Source organism: Quercus suber, unplaced genomic scaffold, assembly GCF_002906115.3.
Source record: "Quercus suber isolate HL8 unplaced genomic scaffold, Cork oak 2.0 scaffold_247, whole genome shotgun sequence".
Lineage (NCBI taxonomy): Eukaryota > Viridiplantae > Streptophyta > Magnoliopsida > Fagales > Fagaceae > Quercus > Quercus suber.
This window is the reverse complement of record NW_027069703.1, coordinates 719575-743128: the sequence shown is the minus strand read 5'-3', so window position 1 is coordinate 743128 and position 23554 is coordinate 719575. Positions and strand designations below refer to the sequence as shown.

The 23554-nt window shown below is 33.8% G+C and overlaps 1 protein-coding gene and 1 pseudogene across 1 annotated transcript; one reads left to right on the top strand and one right to left on the bottom strand.

Annotated features, from left to right (window-relative positions):
• Nucleotides 1–274: 274 nt before the first annotated feature.
• On the top strand, nt 275–15373 carry LOC111996852 (uncharacterized). The gene is made up of 8 exons (XM_065780815.1): nt 275–351; nt 500–596; nt 11157–11343; nt 11425–11555; nt 11642–11865; nt 12063–12269; nt 14952–15032; nt 15148–15373. Exons 1-8 carry the CDS (start codon nt 275–277, stop codon nt 15371–15373), a joined length of 1230 nt encoding a protein of 409 aa, XP_065636887.1.
• A 2203-nt stretch (nt 15374–17576) lies between these two features.
• On the bottom strand, nt 17577–23090 carry LOC112033756 (2-methylene-furan-3-one reductase-like; annotated as a pseudogene).
• Between the last annotated feature and the right edge of the window lie 464 nt (nt 23091–23554).

The window sequence follows — 23554 nt, the reverse complement described above, 5'->3', positions numbered from 1 at the left end:
CCACCGTTACTTGCTGGGATGAGGAGGGACCTGCTAACGGAATGTCTTCGGGTATATAAGACCCCTCAGTAAATGCAAAACCGTCTTCCACCACGGTGATCTGCGTAAGCCGAGGGTCACGAGCTCTAATTACGTGCTTCGGGACTGGGAATGATTTCTGAGCTGGGTCGCATTCGAGGATGTGATGAGCAGCTCGGACCTAGTTATCGGTTTCGTTTAGGAAAAGGTCCGACCTAAGAACGGTCTCCAAATCCGCTTTGTTAACCAGATAGAAATGACGTGCAAAGGCGTGCGGATCTGTGGCAAGAAAAGTGAAACTCTTATGGTTAGTCAACCAAATCGAATATACAGGTATAAAACTTGAGAATACTGAAACCTAAATTATCTCCTACTTTGGATGTCCTACCTGGCTCCCCCTCTACTGTTGGGCAATGAAAGCCGTTGTGCCACTCTCCTAACACTATAAGAAAATCTTGAGTTAACCCCCTATTGGAATCAGGAAGACACTGGATGAGACAAATCCTATCGTCCCTTGTCTTCATATAATACGTCTTACCCCTCAGGTGATGAAGGTTATAGCACCAGTTCACATCATGGTGAGTTAGTCTCAGCCCCATTTTCTCATTCAAGATATCTACGCACCTTAATATCCTAAACACATTCGCGGCACACTGGGTAGGAGACAGGCGGAAATGCCTAAGATAATTGAGGGTCACCGACCTCATAGGGATTCTCATCCCTCCCTCTACAAAAGCGAATATTGGGATCACAACTTCACCCTCTCTCCTCTTAAGGTACCACTCCCCTTCTTCACAGTACTTCAAACTCACATTATTGGGTATTCCATAGTCGACAATGAATTTGTTCATCATCTCGTCGGACTCGACCAACTTCTTAAACTTACCCATTCCCCAAAGACAACTAAAAGTTCTAAAAGAAGAAAAGAAGGAGTAAAATCAAGGAAATTCAGGGCCGCTAGAAAAAGAAGACTTACAGAAGTATGACGATACTCTTCAGATAGTGTACAAGTCCAACCAGATTCAAATCATATGCATCAATAATTGTAAGCGCGAAAATGATGAAACCAGGCGATTCAAACAGGTATTTATACTCCCCCTTAAGTTCCCCAAATGTAATCGCTTGCTCATAAAGGCAAAAGATCATGCCGTTGAAAGTGGGAAACGTGGTGCCGCCAGAATTTAATGTGGGCACCCATTAAGTCTTGAAACGCTGCAAACGCGCATTGGGCAGTCAAAAAGCCGCCAGCATCAACACGAATCGAAGTGAGGCGACTCGTCTAGAGAGCCCACAGGTGTCAAAACCCTCCTCCCCGCCCGAGGGAAGGTGCAGCAGGGTTTTGAGGGGCTATTGTGGGGCCCGTGGGCCTGATAGCCTCGGCCCATCGGATAGTAGGCCCAAGGACAGCGCCGAGGAGGACTGACCAGTCAAGGCTAAGTCAGGCAAAACCTCTGTTGTGACCCACGCCGAGGACCTGTTCGTCCTCGGCATTCTAAGGATAACTTTCGGGAGGGGACAAGCTCAGAGCAAGCTGTCACATTCGCACTTAATGCATTCACCTAACCCCTCTGGCCGCATTAATGGGGATATAACCCCTTGGCAGGGCAACGTTGATCAGAGTGAACCACTTGAGTACTGATAAGGCCTCTGATGGGACGGACGGCCAGAAGAAAGGCAAATGGATGATCAGCAGATGGAATAAGGAGATAGGCAGATGGAAACTATATAAGAAAAGCAAGTAAAGAAAGAAAGGGGGGGGGGGAAAAAGAAAGAAGAAAAGGGTCTCCTCAGCCATGGGCCGAGGAGCATCCCCCCATTTGTAAAGAAACTCTTAGTATTTTTTATAAAGAAAGTTCATGCATGGTGATCGACGGCCAGCACCTAAACCTTTAACCCACTCTCTATAAATTTATTGTTTGGGTTTGTTGGGCTGAAAACCCAGCAAAACTCAGGGTCAATCCAAACTGAGTCCCTACAATGATAATATTGACTTCAACGGAGTTGATTAAGCATTATGATGAGTATCATGAATAGAAATTATTATTTTGGCTCATCTGTCATGTATTATTACTTTTGAGTTAGTCATTTTTTTTAATTTTTTTTATGAGAGTTTAATCAATTTGAATGCATATATTATAAATATATGTTCATTTGATTTATTTAGTAAACTTTTTTAAATCTTATTATATAAGTGATGATTAAATTAGTTATTATTTGAATATATTTCAAATTTATAATGAATATACCTTTTATATATGCATACCTATAATTTTTTTTTTTAGGTTTTATTAGGTATTTATGTTCTTAAAATACATGATATGATATAATACACGATACAAAAAAATAAAAATAAAAAATCAATTCACGATACGATTCATGTTTTGACAACTATGGTTCCAACTATCATTAATTTTATTGATCATTCTAAGCATGTTGCTAGATGACCATGTCTAAGGGCAAGTTTCAATGGAAGGGAAAAATAGAGGGGAATATAGTAGAGTTGGACTAGTGTTTAGCTACAAATATTGACTAGTTTGATTACAGAGATTGGTGTATTTGGTTACAAGTTTGATGAAATTAATTGGAGAATTGGATAACTCTATCCTAGGTTTTTATTTGTGCTTGTTTATGTTTTTTAATAAATTAGATATTATTTATTGATTTATTATATATTATTTTGTGTTTTCTTTATAAAATTGTAAATTCACACTTGAATGTTGTTTAAATTTCTTTAAATTTTTTTAGTCAATGTTTGTTTTAGTTACCGACCTTAAAACTTTAAACCTCTTCTTTTTTAGCTACTTTTAAAAATTAGGGTTTTAAAACCATGGATTAAGATGTAACTCAAATATAAATCTTTTAAATACATGATGATTATTGACGCAAATTTTGGGATTTAGTGAAATAGCAATTTGATGAGGATGGAGAAAAGAATTGTTGTGAGTAGCTACAACAGAGCTCAAGCACTTAGGAAGAAAAACGTTTTTAGTTTTATTTCTTGAAGAAAACTAGCTATAAATCTTTGTCTTCCATGCAAAAACAATGGCCAACTATGCATTTTTTATACTGGTGCTTGTTCGCAACAATAAAGTAGAGTTAATTAAATAGTTACTTAAACTTCATTTATTACTTTACTAACTTCATTTCACCACCGCATACCTTTGGTGTGATGGTCACTCCACAAGTATAAATGCTTGTGGGGTGTAGAAGGCAAAGGCCGAGGTTCAAGTCTCCAAGAGGAAGTTTCATACACATATACACTTAGATTATACTAGAGTAGAAATTCTATCTTGTATCAAAAAAAAAAAATATATATATATATATATTAACTTCAACATTCCCCCTTAATGCATTTACTGCCAAAATCCAAGCATTTCTTTTTATGTTAAAGTGCCCACAAAACGCTAATTCGAGCAAGGACCAAACAAAGGAATTTGCCCAAAAAGTGTCATCACTCTGCACCAAAATAAGAAACTTGAAGTACCTCTAGTCTTCACATACAATGCAACCTCACTTTCACTTTTATGTAAAAAGAATCAATTCTTTTGTGCAGCCAATTAAAGCAACAAGTGCATGTATAGTGAAAGTGAATCTTGCCTTGTGCTTCTGCATGCATGGATCCATGCATCAAGGTTGAGCTATGCTTTGTAAATCCAATGTACTCCAATGATGTCTCTATTGATAGGCTGAGAATGTACTGATCCCTTTGGTAAATTAATCAATTAATTAGTCAGTGAATTAATTAGATTCAATTACATGCAATAAGCGTGGTAGTACAAACAAATCACCAACTAAGTTAAATGCAGCGAAAAATAAATTTGACACAGGTGATTTGTTTATGAATGGGGAAACCACCGAAGCAAAACCCTTCTAGGTGAATATAAGATCACTACTCCCGAGAATCCACTATTATCAAAACAAGTGGTTACAAGTAAAAGGATTCCCAGTACCTAATACCAACCTACAGTTGAACCCTTATCCCAATACCTAATTGATCTTGTGATGTAGCGGCAATCTCTCTGTTCAATGCAGGAATCCCAGTACGTGACTAACTCCGTAACAACCCTTTGATTGTTGTAGTTGATTTGTAGTAGGTTCACATAGAAACACCAATAAAATTTTCAATATTGGTGCAAGAGACTTTACTTGGTTACAACACCAAAAGCCGTACAAGAAATGCAACAAGAACTCTTTCTTCTATAAGAGGAGGCTAGGGTTTCAAAAAGAAAACCTTATGAACCTCTCTAGGGTTAGGTTTTTCTTTTTCCACCTCCTTTAAATAGGAGCTTAATGGGCTCTCCTATTATAAATAGGTTTACAAAAATCTTGGGCTTTCCTAGTCCAATAAGGATTATACAAACCCACAAATCTTGGGTTTTCTTAGTCCTATAAGGATTATACAAACTTATAAACAAATAGTCTTTTAGAATAAAAACGTTGCCGGCTATAGTCTGAAATCTCTTAAGTTCGATAGATCGATACATGTGTAGAGCTTTAATGAATCTCGATAGATCGAGCTTCTATTGAGGAGGTATCGAGACCAGCAGATTGCACTTTTCTTAAGTAGTTCTTGAGTAATCTTCATGTCTTCAATTTAACCACTTGTAATAATTATCTTGAACCTTCTTAGATTTACTCAAATACAAGTAAAGTGCATTTTGTCAAAAGATATGTCCTTAACAATCTCCCCCTTTGGCAATCTATGACAAAATCACAACAGTACATTGAACGTCCTAGAATACATTCTACTCAAAATTACAAAATAAATAAGCGTAGTCTAAAAGATCTGAACCTTGGAAGTCGCTGCAATAAGAAGGTTCGAAATCTTGATTTGGCTTTAACTTGTCTTTCCTGAAAGGCACTAAACAAAACACATCAAGGTACCATGTGAAAAATAATGACTAGTTAAATAAACAAGAAACATGTGTATAAATAGCGAAAAGAAACAACACATGTGAGATAATAAGTGAAACACATACATCATCATCAAATATAGAAACAACACATGATGTATGTAAATAGTTACAAAACCAAAAGATACACAACACAACAAATATATCAATATCAAAGTGTATCAAACTAACTCTCCCCCTAAGTTAGTTACATCAAAAACTTTCTTCCTTTTAACATAAGTTCTCCCCCTAAGTCTATTACTCCCTCGGGGAATGACATTCAATTCTCAAATTTCTCCCCCTTTTTGACACGATTGTCAAAGGGCATAAAAGTCAAAAGACTTGACTGAAGACAAAAAAAAATAGACACAAAAGGAACAAGGAAAGCAAGGAACCATAGACCTACAAGAAAAAGAAAACAGAAGCACAGTAAGAAGAGGTTCAAGAAAGAAAGAAAAGATAGAACAATGCATGGCAATGTTATAACGACCATAGAATGCAATTCTTAAGCATATAAAATCAAATAAACAGCACCCATCCCTAAAATTTTAGCAAGACACAAAAAAAAAAAAAAAAAAATCCCTAAAAAGAATGAAAACCTAGGTCTAAATGCATGAAATGCATGAAAGAAGAGAGAAAGAAGAGATAGGTATCGACAACAAAAGGATTTCGATAGATTGAAGTATCTATCAAGGATGTGTCGAGAAGAAGTCCAAAAACCTTGATGGATCAAGAATTTGTAGAGAATCTATCGGCCAGACAGAAGTTTTCTAGATGAATTGAAGAAGCTATCGAGAAGCTATTAAGACACAGTCCAGAAAGCTCGATGGATCAAGTATGCAATAAGATCTATCTAGAAAAGAAGACAAAGGGGCTCGATAGATGCGAATCTGTCGAGAAGCTGTCGAGCTTAAAGAAAAAGAGTTTTTCAAAGAAATGAAAAACACAAAGAGATGAATGCAAACAAGCAAGCTACTCAAACATAAATCCAATCAACATTTTAAACTCTCAAAAATATCTCTCAACAAGAAAATGCAAAGCATTCATGATCCAAAACACACACACACGCACTGAACAAGCCTAACCAATTTTATATTTCAAAAACAAGTTAAGACAGTTTAGTAAGCATACATTAACACATGTATTCCTTATGATAGCCAAATCACATTGTACCTGCAATTTATCAAAAGTAGCAAAGAATATGTATGTTGTGTGTGAAGACATCGCAAAAGTGCATAAGTGTATGAAATTATGACGATTTAAGATATGAGAAAGTCAATTTTAACTCACACACAATTATAACTGCTTGACGGGAGCTATCACCTTCGAAATACATCCTATAACTCCCACATCTCCTAGAAACATACTTGCAACCATATTTAAAAACATTTTGATTCTTTTTATTTTTATATTCTTTGCATATTTTTTTCTTTTTAAGCATATTATGCATGAGCATATGAGAGAAAAAGAGAGAGAAAGAGAGAAGAAATACCCAATTATGTTAGGTCACAAACATCACAATTTTGCTATACCAAAGCACACAGATGTTATACATGATTAGCAGGCTTTAGTGGTGAGATGGTTATTTATACATTTCTCTTAGGATTTTTTAGTCCTTCCCATCAAAAAGAGTAATATGAGTGTTAAGTACAAGAGATTACTTAATCGTACTCATTACAAACACAAGCCACAAAATTTACTTGCTTAGTTATACATTGAGATGCTCATCTAAGTTACAAAATATACAAAGTTTAGAAAACTTTGTTTCAATGTGTTAGGACATATGTGGTTCACTTTATAAGAACATATGTCATTCTTTTATGCAATTGGCTAATCTTTTAACAAAATGCACTTTACTTGTAATTGGGTAGTTCTAGGTATTTTTAATACTTTAAGAAATAAGGTTTCAAGATCAAGTGTTGAAGTCATCAAGTCTATCCCAGAAACAAGCTGAGAAGTGTAAGTTTATTAAAACTCAACAGCTAGAATGTGTCAAGGTTTAGAAAGCTATTCAACCCGTGTGCTCGACACCTACTCGACAGCTGCTCGACACCTCCAATCTGTCGAGGTTTATGAAATTCAGAATTCTAATCTGATTTTATTGGAATTCGTGAATGTGTATTTGGGCCTTCTTTTCTCCTAACCCTAGACATATAAAATGATTATTTTAAGGGCCGTCAAAGAGTACACAAGTTGCATAAGTATTAAGCAAATTCTATTCAAGCAAATTGTGACAGGAGACAAAATTTTGCCCTAGTTCATCATTCTTGAAGAAGTTGCTGTGTATGTGCATCTTTGGGTTTTGTGACCTAGCATCTTCTTGATCTTTATCGTTAGGATGAATTGAAGAACTTTACAGCCAACAACTTTCTCTAATTGGTGATTGAAGTCGCATACTGAGATCCGCGTAATTGGTTAGTCATGTACTTGGGAACCATGCATCAAAAGGAGAAATTGTCACTACAGAACAAGTCCAATTGGGTATTGGGGTAAGGATTCAACTGTATTTTGGTATAAGGTACTGGGATTCCATTACTTGTAACCGATTGTAGTGAAATTTTGGGAGTGGTGACCTGAAAATCACCTGGTGGGGTTTCTGTCGTATAGGTTTTCCCCATTCGTAAACAAATCACCGTGTCAAATTTATTTTCCACTGCACTAAGAATAATTTGTGATTTGTTTGTACTACCACGTGCTTTGCATGTTAATTAACTTAATTAATTCACTTGACTAAATTAATTGGTTAATTTATCACAATGGGTCAATTTGTTTTTGGCTTATCACAATGGCCATCCAAGGTACACAAATACCAATATACACAAAACACACACTTTTTTTGTATTTTTCTGATTTTTCATTTTTTTTTTAAATTTTTATGGAAAAAAATAAAGCAAAATTGAAGTCAAACAAACAAAAACATATTAAACAAACTTAAAAGGAAAACATAAAACAAGATGCATGTGCATGAAAGCATAAGGCAGATAAGAAATCAAGTAAGAGTAGTCCTACTTTAGATAGAAAGAATTAAAGTAGAGGACAAACAGAAAGACAATTAAGTCTTAGAATCCTTTATTACCCACACCGCATGAGTTTTTAGTCATAAAGATGAAAAGACACGTGTCCTAGTATAACTACTAAAGGACATAGAGGAATTAGAATTCCCCTAAAATTGAGTTAAAAAGCTCAAAACTTTTAATAACTCACCAGGAATAGGTACAAAGCCTTTAGACAAAGGATGAGGCCTATTTGACACTCGTTTATGAGGAAACAATTATAAACAATTAGGATGAGTGACCAAAAACACCACAATGATGACAAATATAAGTAGTTTTCGAGTTACTATGCTTCTTAGAAGGAGGTCTAACCTTAAAGGTTGACAAAGATCTTACTTTAGGACAATTTGGCCTAATATAACCAACAACATGACAATGATTTTATTATTTCTGAGAGGAGTTTTAGACATAGGTTTAGAAACTTCAACGTTAACACCAGAATTTTTACCTTTGTCTATCCTAATAATATTAGCCTTCAACTTTTCATTATTCCTTTTAAATGGAGGAATATAAAAATCTTTTTCTTTTAAGTTAAGTTCTACAACAAGTTTAACACTAGTTAATTTTTCAACTTCAGTTTTAAATTCAACTAGTTGCTCTTCCAAACTCTTAATTTTGTCCCCTTGTGATGAAATTTGATTTTTAAAATTCTCATTCAAATTATTGGCTCCATCCAATTTTGCAATCAAATCATCTTTTTCAAGCTCGACCTTTTTAAATTTAGCTTTTAATTTTGTAGAACTTTTAAAAGATCTCATACAAAAATTATAAAGTTTATAATAGGCATCTTGAATACCATCATCATCATTCAACACAAGATCATGCAAATTAAAACAATCAAGAGTTTTCATGACAACGAGGGCCAATGGATCACACAGTAAAGATTAAAACCTAATCAAAGTGTGTCCACTCTGATACCACTTGATAGGCCAAGAATGTATTGACCCCTTTAGTAAATTAATCAATTAATTAGCCAAGTGAATTAATAAGATTCAATTACATGCAATAAGTATGGTAGCATAAACAAATCACCAACTAAGTTAAATGCAGTGGAAAATAAATTTGACACAGGTGATTTGTTTATGAATGGGAAAAATTATAGAGGCAAAACCCTACCGGGTGAATTTAAAGTCACCACTTCCGAGAATCCACTATTATCAAAACAAGCGATTACAAGTAAAAGAAATCTCAATACCTAATACCAACCTACAGCTGAACCCTTAACCCAATACCCAATTGAACTTGTGATGTAGCGGAAATCTCTTCGTTCAATACATGAATCCCAATACGTGACTAACCAATGATGCACGGATCACAATATGTGACTAACTCTATAACAACCCTTTAATGTAGTTGATTTGCAGCAATTTCACATAAAACACCAATAAGATCTTCAATGTTAGTACAAGAGACTTTACTTTATTACAGAACCCAAAAGCATGCACGAAACGTAGTAAGAACTTTTTCTTCTATAGGAAGAGGGTAGAGTTTCAAAAAGAAAACCTTATGAAACTCTCTAGAGTTAGATTTTTTTTTTTTTCACCTCCTTTAAATAGGAGTCTAATGGGCTCTCCTATTACAAATAAGTTTATACAAACCTTAGACTTTCCTAGTCCAATAAGGATTATACAAACCCACAAACCTTGGGTTTTCCTAGTTCTATAATGATTATACAGACCCAAAAACAAATAGCCTTTTAAAATAAAAATGTTGTTGGTCATAGTCTAAATCTCGTAAGCTCGATAGATCGAAACATGTGTCGATCGTTAACGAACCTTGACAAATCAAGCTTTTGTCGAAGAGGTATCGAGACCTGTAGATTGCACTTTTCTTGAACAGTTATTAAGTAATCTTCATGTCTTCAATTTAACTACTTGTAATGATCATTTTGAACCTTCTTAAATTTACCCAAATATAAGTAAAGTGCATTTTGTCAAATGATATGCCAATTACATAAAAATATGTCCTTAACATCTATCATGAGGCTTGTCAACTAACTTTTGTGTTTTATTATTATCGATCATTTTCATTTCCTCTTTCATGGCTTTCACCCTAAACATCTTGCTTCTTCAAAATCATCTGGTTCAATAACTGAAAATTTTTACATTCATAGATGTCTCAAAAGCTTCTAAACTTTCTTGGAAGAGCTCTAATGAAGATGACCTGGGGGGATGATGGTTCTCTTCTTTAAGGTGATTGCAACAACGAAAATTCTTTCATTGTCTTCTCTTGATTGGTGTTATGCATCTTCTTGGAGGAGCTCTAATGAAGATGACCCGGGGGAATGATGGTTCTACTCTTTAAGTGATTGCAACAGTGAAATTTCTTTCATATTCTTCTCTTGATTGGTGTTATATATGCATCTTCTTGATCTGCTTTAGAAATTAGAGGTAATCTCTGCAATTTCTTTTCGTTCTAATTCCAAGAAACTTCTGTTGAGAAAACATACCTTGATGCAACAAACTTTCGCAACAATCTGTTGATTAGTAATAGTCATCATATGAACACATTTGACTTACAACTTCCATAATTCTTGAAATATAATATCCCATATCTTCTATCTCCTTCATTTTGGCATTCTCCAATTCTCATTAGAGAGATTGAAGTTCAATGCTCAATTGCTCATTAACTTTGTTGCCTAGAAATTTATTCTTCAAAATTTCCCGCGCATCTTTGGCTTTGTAGGCATCAATAATATGTGGGAAAATCGCTTCGGAAATTCCTTACTGAAGAAATAGAAAGTCATCACGTACGTTCTTTGTACGGCTGCCATTCATACTTTTTGACTTCACTCAAATTTGCTTCTTGAGGCTCAACATAGCCATCCTCACACTGCCGCATAAAGTTTTTAAAAATATATTGTAAACTAGGCTCTGTGAACAAAATATGTTGGGTCTAGTGGAATAGGTTGTTGATGATGGAGAATAGGAATTGGTGTAGAGTAGCTAGCTAGTTACTGCAGAACCCAAACAATTCGAAACCAAAAAAAAAAGAATTGCCTTTTGTTTTATTTCTTGAAGTATACAACAAATGATGTTTTCCATGCAATGCATAAAACAATGGCCAACGTAACTATGCGTTTATATACTTATGCTTGTTCACTAACTCCCCTCAAAAAAAAAAAGTAGAGTAGATTGATTAATTACTTAAACTTCATTTATTGTTTTACTAATTAAAATGCTGTTGCTGAAAGTGTATTAACTTAAACACAAGGATAATCACAACAAGGAACAAGTGTGCTGCATGCTTTAAGCAATTCGTCAAAATGGAGCACTTGGTGGAGCACATGAGAACCTCATATCATTCAGTTCATGAACCCACATGCAGAATTTGCAAGAAACATTGCAGATCTTTTGAATCTCTAAGGGAACATCTTATTGGTAATCTGCAATTTTTCTTTTAAACTTCAAACAGCTTGATTCCATTAAAGATAGCTTGTGATAATTTCTCTCCCCTAACAGGCCCACTGCCAAAAGAAGAATGCAAAAGAATTTTCAGAAATCAAGGATGCAAATTCTGCCTAGTTATCCTCAATAACCCAGATGCACTCAGGTTGCACCAAGAAATTTGCCAACTTCCCAGTGTAAATACTGTATCTTTCAACTAGCACTAAGATCAAGTATTTCTGATGCTGATCGAGTTGAATATAAATCTTTTTGTCCTTTTTGTTTGTTCTAGGGAGTGCTTGCTCAATTGGCTAACTTGAGCATTTTTGATAATTTGACTATCGATAATGTTCAAATAAGAGGGCCACAAGTAGTTGCACTCGCTTGCAAAATGGTTGGTGGCGGTGGCAGTGATGGCTCCCTAGATCTCTGTGCAAGGGTCTGCCTCAGTGATGAATATGAAAGCATAATCTTCCATACTTATGTCAAGCCACCGACTCCAGCCACAAACTATAGGTATATATGGATACGTCTCCACCAAGCTTCTCCTGATTTCAACCCATATATATATTTACCAACAACAAACAAAACCGTAGTCCACATTTTTTGGATTAGCTATGGATTATTCTCAATGGTTAAATCTGGGTCAGTCTCACACACACACACACACACACATATAACACTATAATTTACATTTTTTGAATAACTTATAGGTATCAAACAACGGTCATTCGAGCAGAATACTTAAGGGAGGCTTTGCCGCTGAGCCAAGCGCAGAGGAAGATTCAAGACATCCTCTACAATAGAGAGCCAATGCGGAAGCTTAGACCTACTGATGGAAAAGCCAGTATTCTTGTGGGTCATATTTTGGATCGTGACCTTAGCCTCCTACAAATAAGTTACCCAGCAACAATGATGAGGTAATTAAAGCTCTTCAGGGAAAGTAACAAAGTTTTGATAGTTCTATAGTATCATCAACAGTTCAGCTTTGACTAAACACTCCATAGCTAAAAATACTAGTAACTGATAAAAAAATATTTTAAAAGAAAAAAGATTATAAAAATACCATGGACCATTATAACGTCATAATTAAATTAAAATATGAAGAAATATATTAAATTAGTATATAAAAAATTAACTAAAATCGTCCTATTAAATATATTATTGGTCAAAATCCATATAATTCATTAAGATATTTCAACCAATATATTAATATCAAACCCAAATTTCTACCCAATAATAATAATAATAATGACAACTACATTTTTTAGAATATTATAATTATAATATGAAGCCAAAAATAATGAAAAAAAAAAAAAAAAAAAGAAAGAAGACCACGCTAACAAAAAGAAAAAGAGAGAACATGATATAGACATATCATTATCACATGGTGGAAGGGCTCAAAATTGAAAGGAAATATATTCTGACACTATCCACTCCTACCCTTCAATTTTCTAACTCTCCTTTTTCATTTCAAATGCTTGTCACATGCTTGGGCTCATAAAACTAATAGTCTATTTGATTGGAGAAGTGAAACATGGAAGGATAGAAAATGAGGAGAAGATAGAAAAAATTTTGTTTTCTCCTATTTGTATTTGGTTGCGAGAATGGAAAAATGAAGAGATAGAAAACTTATTTGTTTGGTTGAAAAGAAAAATGAGAGGATGGAAAAGTGAAGTTTGTATAAATGTACAATTATATTCATTAAATAAAATAAAAAAGCTACACATTTTTTTAGCAAAAAACTTGTGTATTTGCAAACAAAAAAGTAACATTTTTTTAGCAAAAATAATTACATATGTGCATTGAGCACATGGGCAGTATGTTCAACCTAGGTAAATTATTTTCTTCCCCTCAGTTTTCTCCCATTTAGGGGAGAAAACTTTCTGGTGGGTCTAGGAGAAAACATTTGGGCCCCACCACACATTTTCCCTCCCTCCCTCCCAACCAAACACCCTTCAAAAAATTTCCCCTCCTTTTTTTTCTCTTTTTTTTTTTTTCCCCCATCCTCCCTAAAATCCATTCTACCAAACACACTCTAAAAGTCAATACAAAAGAAAGTTGAAGAAACAAAAATAGCAAAAGAGAAATTAGCCAAGAACTGGAGAAGAACAATAGAGAAATGTGGAGGTGAGGATGAAACAAAGAAGAAGAAAGAAGAAGGGGCGTTCAAGTGACCCACAACATAAAGGCTACTTACTGTGAGGGATAAGTTCTTCGTTCGTTCAACTTGGATTTGTGCTTTCTTCTTCTCCTTCGTCTTCTTCTTCTCACAAATCATTTGATTCCAAATTTGAAAAATAAAAATAAAATACAAAATGTTGCTTGTGGAATTTTCAATTTTGGCCAATATTGGCCGAAACAAAAAGGAACCATGAAAACCGGCCATGGTTCTCAGAATTGTAAGGTTGGATCGCGATTCAAGTAGTTCAATGCTCTCAGAATTTTCAATTTCTTCTCCTTCTTCTTCTTCTTCTCACTACTTGGATCGCGATTCAAGTAGTTCAATTCTTAGGATTAAAAGAACCGCAATTACAAGATGTTCACGGTTAATTGATTCCATTGACAAACAAATCTCAAGAGATATCCAATTTTAAAATCAAAAAATAATAAACCAAGTATTCAATTAATTAAAATAAATCCTAAATCATGAGAGAAACATGATTGAACTCATATTTAGAATCCTACCTTAGTCAATTGAGATAAAGCAAGAATAATTTAAACAATTAAAGAACAACCATTGTGAGAAAGATCAAATCACATAAATAAGATTGATAATCCTTAACAAGATTTTATCATCAACTTTAATTAAAAATCTAGCTACTCATAGAAATTGAAATAAAACACAAAAATAAAATACTAAGCATTAAATTAGACAAATAAATAAAACTAACTGTTATGTAAAAAAAAAAAAAAAGAGGTAGCCGCGGCTCTACGTTCAGCCCTAGCCGTCCTCAAACAAACTAACCTAAAGCAATATTGAGAAGCCACTCCTGGTACAATTCGGACTAGCCTTCTCAACATTGCTTGATTTGCTCCTTTATAATCCATCACATGCGGCTGACCTAAAGCCTTATTAATAAAATCCCAACGTGGCCATTGCAAGAACTCTCAGGTATGTGTTTTGGTGAAGAAATCAAGTGGCCCGCGTCAAGCTCATCTGTATATCAATAACGAAAACAAGCCTTCAATTTTCTTTTTCTCTACTTTTCTTCACCACGTCAGATTAACATTAGTCCCACTCTTCTTATTTTTCTTTTTCTTTCCTTCACACCTTGTTGGACTTGCCCAGCCTGCTTTTATCCTTTTCTTATATCTTTGCTTGCTTCACTTCATGCTTGGGCTGGATCTCTCAAATTGGCTTGACTTAATTGACCATTATTCTACCTCAAATAAAGCCTATTAGCATGTAATTCCCTTATCACCTATAAGACAAAAAATAATATAATCTGTCACAAAATAATATGAAAGTAATGCTAAATATGCAGATATGAGAATACTTTATTATATATATTTCATGCACATCATATATCCTCTCCATATATGTTAAAATACTAGGAGTATTTCATTTGAGATGTACAATTAAAAAAATGTGACCACAGGGATACAGCAAAATATCCTCCACTGATGCAAACAAACAAGCTCAGCAACTCTCTTAAATACTTAGCAAAAACATATCTTGGGTAAGTAACCAACATGAGATTTTATTTTATTTTATTTTTTTTTTCTCTTTTTCATTCTTTGTTATTCATTTTCAATATATATACCTTGAGCAAGTAAAGAAGCTTCAGTATTTAGGTATGACATTCAAGCTGGCAGTGAAGACCCTTATGAGGACTGTGTTGCATCAATGAGGCTTTACAAAAGAATGAGATCCCAAGTTCACAAAAAAGGGGACCATCCACAAAATCAAAACAATTTTGCATTATGGAGGCAAAGCGAACTTGAAAAGATGACCCCAGAACAACTATTGGAAATTTCAAGGCCTGATTTCTACTGTTGGTGCTTGGACTCTCAAGGTTAGCGCTTGAGAAATAACAATTAATGTATTATTGGTAGAAATAACAATAAAATGGGAACGTATCTTTTCAATTAGATATTACTCCTATGTATGCCATGGTACAACATGGATGATTTTTTTTTTTTTTTGGCCTGAAAATGATGTTTAAGAAAGAATATTAGATGTATTACCCCCCCCCTCCCCTCCCCCAAATAAATCTATGTATCATGTATATGAAACAACTATATTTTATGTTTAATTTTATTGCGTGTTATATTATGTTTGAGCATTTTGCCTAATATAAATCTACAACAGAGCTTGTGATTTAACTTTTATCTTAAAGAAAAAAGATTTACACCTTAAACTATGTGATTATTTGCAATGCAGTCCATAAATTACAAATTTTTTGCTATCAACAATATCGTAGTTGAAGATTAATTTGTAATGTTTATTTGGCACCCCAAAATTTAGTCCTTAAATTATTTCATTGTGGTTTTCTAATATAGATGCAAGTCACATATGTGATAAAAGCGTCTTTTTACTGGACTAAACAACAATAAAGGACATGATGAACAATTTGACAAAAATATTAAAGACAAAGGACTAAATGAGAAGTGGCTGGAGTTGTGTTAAAGAATACAATAATGAGAATAGATGAGGGGGGTGTAAAAGTAGGGAGATTTTGTTGTTCAAGTTCTTCTTGTAAACGACAAGTCTTTATATTCTTATGGACCATATTATGTCATTTTCATCATAAATTGTTGGACTACAACCTATTTATCATAGTTCTCAGAACCGGACCGGACCGGGAGGTCGGACCGTGAAATCAGTAATGAAAACCGGTTTTTTAAGCATAAAGAACCGGGCATATGTGGCAATTCCGTGAACCCCTAAAACCGGGGTTGGACTGTACGAACCAGTCAAGAACCGTGCGGTCCAACCCTTTAACAAATTTTTTTTTTTTTTATAAAAACAACTTAACACAATTTTATTCTACTTAATTAAATTATCCATCTCTTACAAGGAATAAAAAAATTTATAATTAAAATCCTTCAAAGATATTCAACTTTACTTCAAAAATTAATCATAAATTTTAATGTTTTCATGGTTATTATTTTATTTTATTAACTTTCTTATTTAATTATTAAATATATGCTTGAAAATCATTAAATTTCCCTCACATATATAGATATATTAGTCAATTTTGCTAGTTTTATAAATTTAATACCTATATTTAGGCTTTAATTAATTATTAAATTAATTATGACGTCATCACGGTTCGACCCCGGTTCGACCTCGGTTCAACCTCAAAAACCTTGAACCTCTCCCTTTTTCGGTTCAATGAACGGTCCGGATTTGAAAACCTTGCTATTTATGCCTATTCATATGGTTTGCATAAAAGAAATTGTTTTTAAATTAAAAAATACTTAAACTACGCACTACCAATTTTATTAAAATAAAGCTGGCAAATTTACCAGTTTTTTTTTTTTATTTTTATATAAGTTACAAATTTACCAGTTGATGAAAGTGATTGTTGACATGTCAATAAACATTAAGAAAAAATGTATGTAATTCTATTTTGTGATTTGTGGCTTATCAATTTGTAAGGTTTATTTAGTAAAAATTTTAATATAACTAACATTACTCTTTTTAGTAGTAATTGGATCCCTCTCCTCTGCTGAATCCATTACCGATTGGTCCATTAGCAATATCGTTTGCAATATTTTAAATTTGAAAGAGTTCTTGTTCTTTCCGTTGGGTTATGGAACATTGCTGCTCATAAAGCAGCCAGATTGTGTCTTCTTTCTTTTTAGTCTTTCTGCTTTCATAATCACAGTCTGCCAGTTGCCTTAGCGGATGTTTGTAAGGCAGACTGCTGTTCTTGTTAGTTTTTGTAGCTTTTAATAAAGATTAAAGTTTATAAAATTTAAAAAAAAACAAAACAAAACAAAACAAAACAAACAAAAAAAACACTCCCACTACTCTGTGTATAGGTTTTGCTTGCTTGTAGGAACGGGAATGTAAAGGTTTTGAGTGCTGCTTTATGTTTTGGTCGAAGTAAAATGCACTAGGAGGTACTTTGGACCGAAACAAACACCATTCTAAATAAATTACTTTCATCTTGTTCTTATTCTCCTCTTTATTCATTTCCAACTAAAATCAAACACATACAGTAGGAATGCAAAGTAGAACATCTCAAAAATGTAGCAATATATGTTCACACCCTTTTTTACATGATACCTAATGCATAAGCAAGGATATATTGGTTACATATATTGCTGAAAGAAGATGTTATTTCTCATGGGATTGGATATACGACCACTTTTCCAGTGGCTCTGTTGGTGTTAAGATTGGAAAATGCTTCAACAGTCTTTGAAAATGGAAACGGGCTATTGGGGTCAATCACTGGCTTCACCTTCCCACTTTCCAGGTAAGGTTTCAGTTTCTCCAAGATAGACCCTTTAGAAGTGAGCACAAACATAGTTGCTGGTGTAATTACAGGGCCTACTATTGTCACAACATGCCCGTCTTTTTTCACTGCCTTGAGTGCCTTATCAGTCTGCCCTGTTTTTGTGTACAACAAAAATTAGTCTTCGACATATTGCGAGTAATCATTACACGTTGAATAGAACAATACAATTAGATTGGCAGGTAATGCACAAATAAATATCATGAGCAATTTCACCAACCTTTTGTTTTAGAAATGGAAATCAATTTAAACACAAAGAGGCCACAAGTTTAACAATTGTTTAGGTTGATTATTGACTATTGTCAAAGGACACCCCCCACAAGACCCAATTCTAAGTATAGAATTCATTGACCAAATTAGGCTTATGATGAAGCGAAAACAAATTCAAAATCTTACCAACTGCATCATATACGACGTCAAATTTCTCTGGAAGGTCTTCAAAGTTTTCTTTGGTATAATCAATGGCCAAATCAACTCCCAAACTCTTCAATAGCTCCAGTTTCCCAGTACTTGAAGTAGCTGCTACCTTGGATGCACCAAAAACATGCTTTGCTAGCTGCCCCAGACGTTAAAAAAATAAAATAAAATAAAAGGACATACAAGGATTGTCATATCTGAGATAGATGAGTATGTATAAGGCTACAAATTTATATTGAACATTAATGATGATTCTGGGATACAGTGAGAGCAAAAAACTTTTAAATACTAAACTCACAATAGGGATGAAAAGACTAACATGAGGGCATTGGAATATCAATGAGAGTCAATAATATACCTGAATAATGTGTGTTCCAACTCCACCAGCACCACCCAAAACAAGGATGGATTTGCCTGCAGAGAATTCAGTTCGTTCAAGGCCTTCATGGGCAGTCTCAATGGCCAGGGGAAGGCTAGCAGCTTCAACAAAACTTAGATTTTTGGGTTTCAGAGCCAATAGTCTCTCTTCAACAGCAGTGTACTCGGCCAAAGTGCCATAGCTTTTTGGGTGGTCTAAAGCTTTTTCATTGAGGTCTCCGTATACTTCATCTCCTTCCTTGAAATTCTTCACTTGGCTTCCCACTTTTACCACTACCCCAGCTACATCATAGCCAGCAACAATCTATACAAAATAATAACAACAATTAGAGGAAATGACATATCTTACTAATAAAAATAAAATTTAAAAAAATATATATAGTCGTTGATATTAAGATTTTTATAAATTAATAAGTGATTCATGCACTAGTAGATTTTGAACCCATGGTGATATTAAAATATTCAAACCCCCCTCCACTAATTAAAAGGGAAAAAAATTAAATTAATTCCTTGCCATGGACGGTATCAAGGCAATGAACACATAGGAAGATCTCGTAAACTGACGGTTGAACTAAAAAATTCTTAGCGATTCTTCTTCGTTGCTTTTTTTTTTTTTTTTTTTTTTAAACGTTGCTCTTGTTTTCTCTACTTGTTTAGTGTTTACCATATATCTATTCTTTATAGTTTTGTGGGCTTAGGCATGTGCTAGGCTTGGGAACTCTCAAACTTATTAAGTCTTGGACCCTTCTCCCAAATCCAATTTGATATATGAATTAGATACACACGCCTTTTATTTCATTATCAAGTCTATACTATTACCACTGAGATGTGTGGTCTAGTGGTGTTAGGTGATGCACAAAGATGCGCCAAGGGTGGGGTCCCATGTTCGAGTCCAAATATGGATTTGCGTGAGGTTGCTTACCTTGGCAGCCTAAGATCACTAGTGTCTTTCATGGGGCTGGGAAGTTATGGCTCATCGCGTCCCCCTGCACCCCAGCAGGGCTCAGACCCAGCGAGTAAGGTGCTACTATGGTCACGCCCAAGTAGAATTACCACATTAGTCACCCCCCTACCCTTTTTTTATTATCAAAAAAAAGAAAAAAAAAAAGTCTATACTATTATTTTAACTTGTGCCTTTATTTTGTTTTCAATTTTATATTCTAATTTCGAAACATCATTTAATAGTTATATATTCACTTTATTATCTATTATAGCTCTTAAATTGATATATATTTAACATTATATAGAAAAAAAATGTTTAAGAATATATAGAAAATAAAAATAAAAATATATTTAATAATTAATTAATAAACATATTCCGCCGCACTCATGTCCTACTTTTTCAAAAATTGTCATGTCGCCGCACCGGCACCCATATCCATGTAGGTGCTTCCTAGTTTGTAACCTTCATTGAATGACTGTGTATTCCCAAATCTAGTGAGGGAGCCACCCTCAAAGTTGAAATTTTTTTTCTTTCAATTTTTTTTTTTTTTAAAAAAAAAATTGTTAAAAAGAATATTATAAATCAAGGAGAAAGACGGAGAGAGAGCCCGAGATCATCTCTTGAGCCCAAGGAGAGGAGACCCAATCAAGGAAAGAAGAGAGGTGTAGGAACCTCAGCCCATCCCACTTACAAAAAGCAATCCGACAAGGAATATTATTGGCTTGGAATTTCTTCTTAAACATGTAAGCTTGTAGAGGGAATTTCTAATATGTGAAACTTGCAGCCCTCAAATTTGTCTCTTGAAACTTCATCTATGATGGTCCTCAATTTACAGTTTTATTTCAACTTTTAACTTTATGTCCAATCGGTCAAAATATTAAGATAAGACTAGCTTCTCCTAGTCTCTCTCGACTCCTCATCCAAAATGTCAAATGAAAATCGACATTTTTCTTTTATATTTTGCTTTAACTGAAATGGCAGGATTGTATTCCTTTCGCATTTAACTTTTCCAAGATGTGATCATTGGTGAAGTCCTGCAATATATCATTCATGTCATGGTTGTCTTCGTATCAAACCATAGCAAGAATATATAAGTTTCTTCTGCTTTCGTATCACTAAAAAAAAAATTTAGTCTCCTTATAGGTGAAATTTATAATTATTTTTAATATATAATTAATTATTAATTATTAATTTATTATTCATATTTGACTTCATTCAGAATAATTTTATTACTTTAATATATTTATGTTAAATTCACAATTTTTTAAATTTAATTTAGTATTATTAATATTAATATTAACTGCAGTATTATTACCAAGAACTAGGATTGTTATTATTAATCGTTATTGTTATTTAATTTTTAAAATTAAGGTATAACCAAGTTAAGAATTATTGATACATTTATGACCCGTTTTGATGGAGGGGAGAAGAAGGAGGAGTAGAGTAGAGTTGGCTAAAAACAAACTAATTTTAGGTTAAATCTACTCTACTCTACTCTACTCTCCCTCTCTCCCTTTCAATCCAAACGGACCATTATTTAAAAAGAAAATATGTCAACAGTTTAGAAAGCAACTTTTTCATTCTCTTGTTGAAACTTCAATTCTCAAACATATCATTTCAAATCTCTACGTTGAGTTTCTTACAAACAATTTGGTTGTCCATATTAAAAGGAAACTTATTCAGAACTTCAATTCTTTTTTTTCTTTTTTTCTTTTTTTGGTTGATAATCTTCAATTCATATTTGATACTTAATGATCTTATTTATCTACAAACACATAGGCTACAATTTTAGACGGAAATATTCAATGTTTATATTTTATTTCCTTTTGTACCTAACTTTTAATGTTTTTTGTTTTTGTAAAAGTGCCCAATATTTTTTTAATCCTAGCTAGCGTGTCCACTGGTCATTTTAGACTCTGGTTTTACATCAACATGGCCATTAACATTATTTCCATCAAATCTCTTAAGCAAAGCTTGATCAACTAACGACAGCACACGACAAAGCTCAAGCAAAGAACGACAAAGTTTAGGTGTAGCACTTGCAATTTCAAACGAGTCGAATTCATCGAGATTCCAAATGGGAGATCTGCCACTCGACTTGGGCTTGTCAGGTTTTGACAACGAGAACCCAGAGCCCCCCCCATTAAGCAATCTTTAGCTCGAGTTCCTCTGAATCAAGTTGATATGCTAGGTCTAGTTGTGGATGTGGATTGGCACTTTATTAAATTTGATAAACATTTTTTGTTTGTACTTATTGGTTTACAAAATACTTCACTTGCATCTTGAATTAGGTTTATAATTATTTTATATCACTATATATCTAATAAGTACAAAAAATTATTCGTCAATTTTTTTTAATTTGGTCACTTAAAGATTTTTACTCCTCAAAACTTATTATGTTGTTTTTCTTTTGTTTTCTTTGTAGATTCCACCCCTTTCTCAAATTTTTCTTCTTTTTTTTTTTTAAATAATTTGATAGTAGGAGATTGAGGAATTTAAATCATGAATATCTTTATTAGAAATATCAGGAAGGTGCAAACCAATTAAGTTACAAGACTTTTGGTTACCTCTTTCTTAATTAAATCAAGATATTTATGATCAAGAGAAACTTTATGAAGTGCATTATACAAAACCACCTAGTATGTAGTTAAAGTTCATATATAATTCACACACAAGTTTCGAAAAATTTAGTTAACTTTATAAAATGAAATGCAAGATGGAGACATTCCCATTTAAGCAGTATACACATCCATGATACCATATAATATATAACATTAGGGACGGCTCCATGTTGAACACAGGATGGTCATGAAATGCAGCATTGATAGTATGGCTATATTACGTACATAACGATTTCAAAATATAAAATCTCATAAAAGGAAATTATTAAACTTTTTTTTTGGTCAATATCTAAGATTATATTTTTATTAGATTTTGTATAATTTAAGCTTTTTAATGACCCTCTTTTAAAAAAAAATTAAAAAAAAAAATTAGAACTACCATTATATAACATATATATATATATATATATTAAAAAAAAATTAAAAAAAAAAATTAGAACTACCATTATATAACATATATATATATATATATATCTTTTGAGAATTATATATGTTAAATGGAGACAATTCAGACAGCGTTGATGAAAATCTTCATAAAAGAGATGATAACACCAACAAAAAATGTATTCATAAACGAAATAAGAGAGAGATTGGGAAGAAGGTCTTACTGGTAAAGGAGAGTCGGTTTCCTTGAAATACCCAAGCATCCTCTTAGAATCGACAGGGTTGAGACTCTCCTTTACTTGAGAGATGCAGCAACAACCTTGACCAGTACTTGGTCTTCCTTCACTTCTGGCAAGGTTACACCTGAATCCAGCTTCAAAACATCAATAGGATTTCCATATTCAGAGTAGACCCAAGCCTTATTTTTAGAGGGTATTGAAGCAGTTGAAGGAGCTGCCATTGTATTGTATGCTGAAGAAACTTGCAGGGAGAAAGCGAAGGAGTTGGGTCTGTGTTACGAAGAGAAGAGACGGCTTAGTAGTGACACTCAAATGGTGATTTTCTGAATAGCATCTTTGCTTGATGATGATACTTATTGATTCACCTTGAATTAGCAAACCACAAGACTCGGTCAATTTGAGACTTGATAAGGAAATAAAAATGAGCTATTGTCCATGAGATTGTTTACACGAATTGAGGACATCCACACAAGTGGCTAGCTCGTCCATAGTGATTTTTACTCAACACTAGTAATTTTTAGCTACGTTCATCAAAATTGGGATTTCCATACAAGTCCACTGCTTTAGAATTTGGGAGTGAATTCCCCAAAACTCTCTCTCACTTCCTCTACTGAAGTAACATGTCTCCCATGAGGAGTGGCACAAAACAATGAGACCCATTCTTTCTTTCTTCTTCTTTTTTTTTTTGGCTGAATAAAAAAAAAAAAAGGGTCTTCAATGTGGCCTCATCAATCTCACGCCACATGACGACAA

Coding starts and splice junctions, on each gene's coding strand:
- LOC111996852 (XM_065780815.1), top strand. CDS start 275: ATGACGTGCAAAGGCGTGCGGATCTGTGGCAAGAAAAGTGAAACTCTT. Junction 352..499: donor CAACCAAATCGAATATACAG/GTATAAAACTTG, acceptor TATTGGAATCAG/GAAGACACTGGATGAGACAA. Junction 11,344..11,424: donor TCTAAGGGAACATCTTATTG/GTAATCTGCAAT, acceptor CTCCCCTAACAG/GCCCACTGCCAAAAGAAGAA.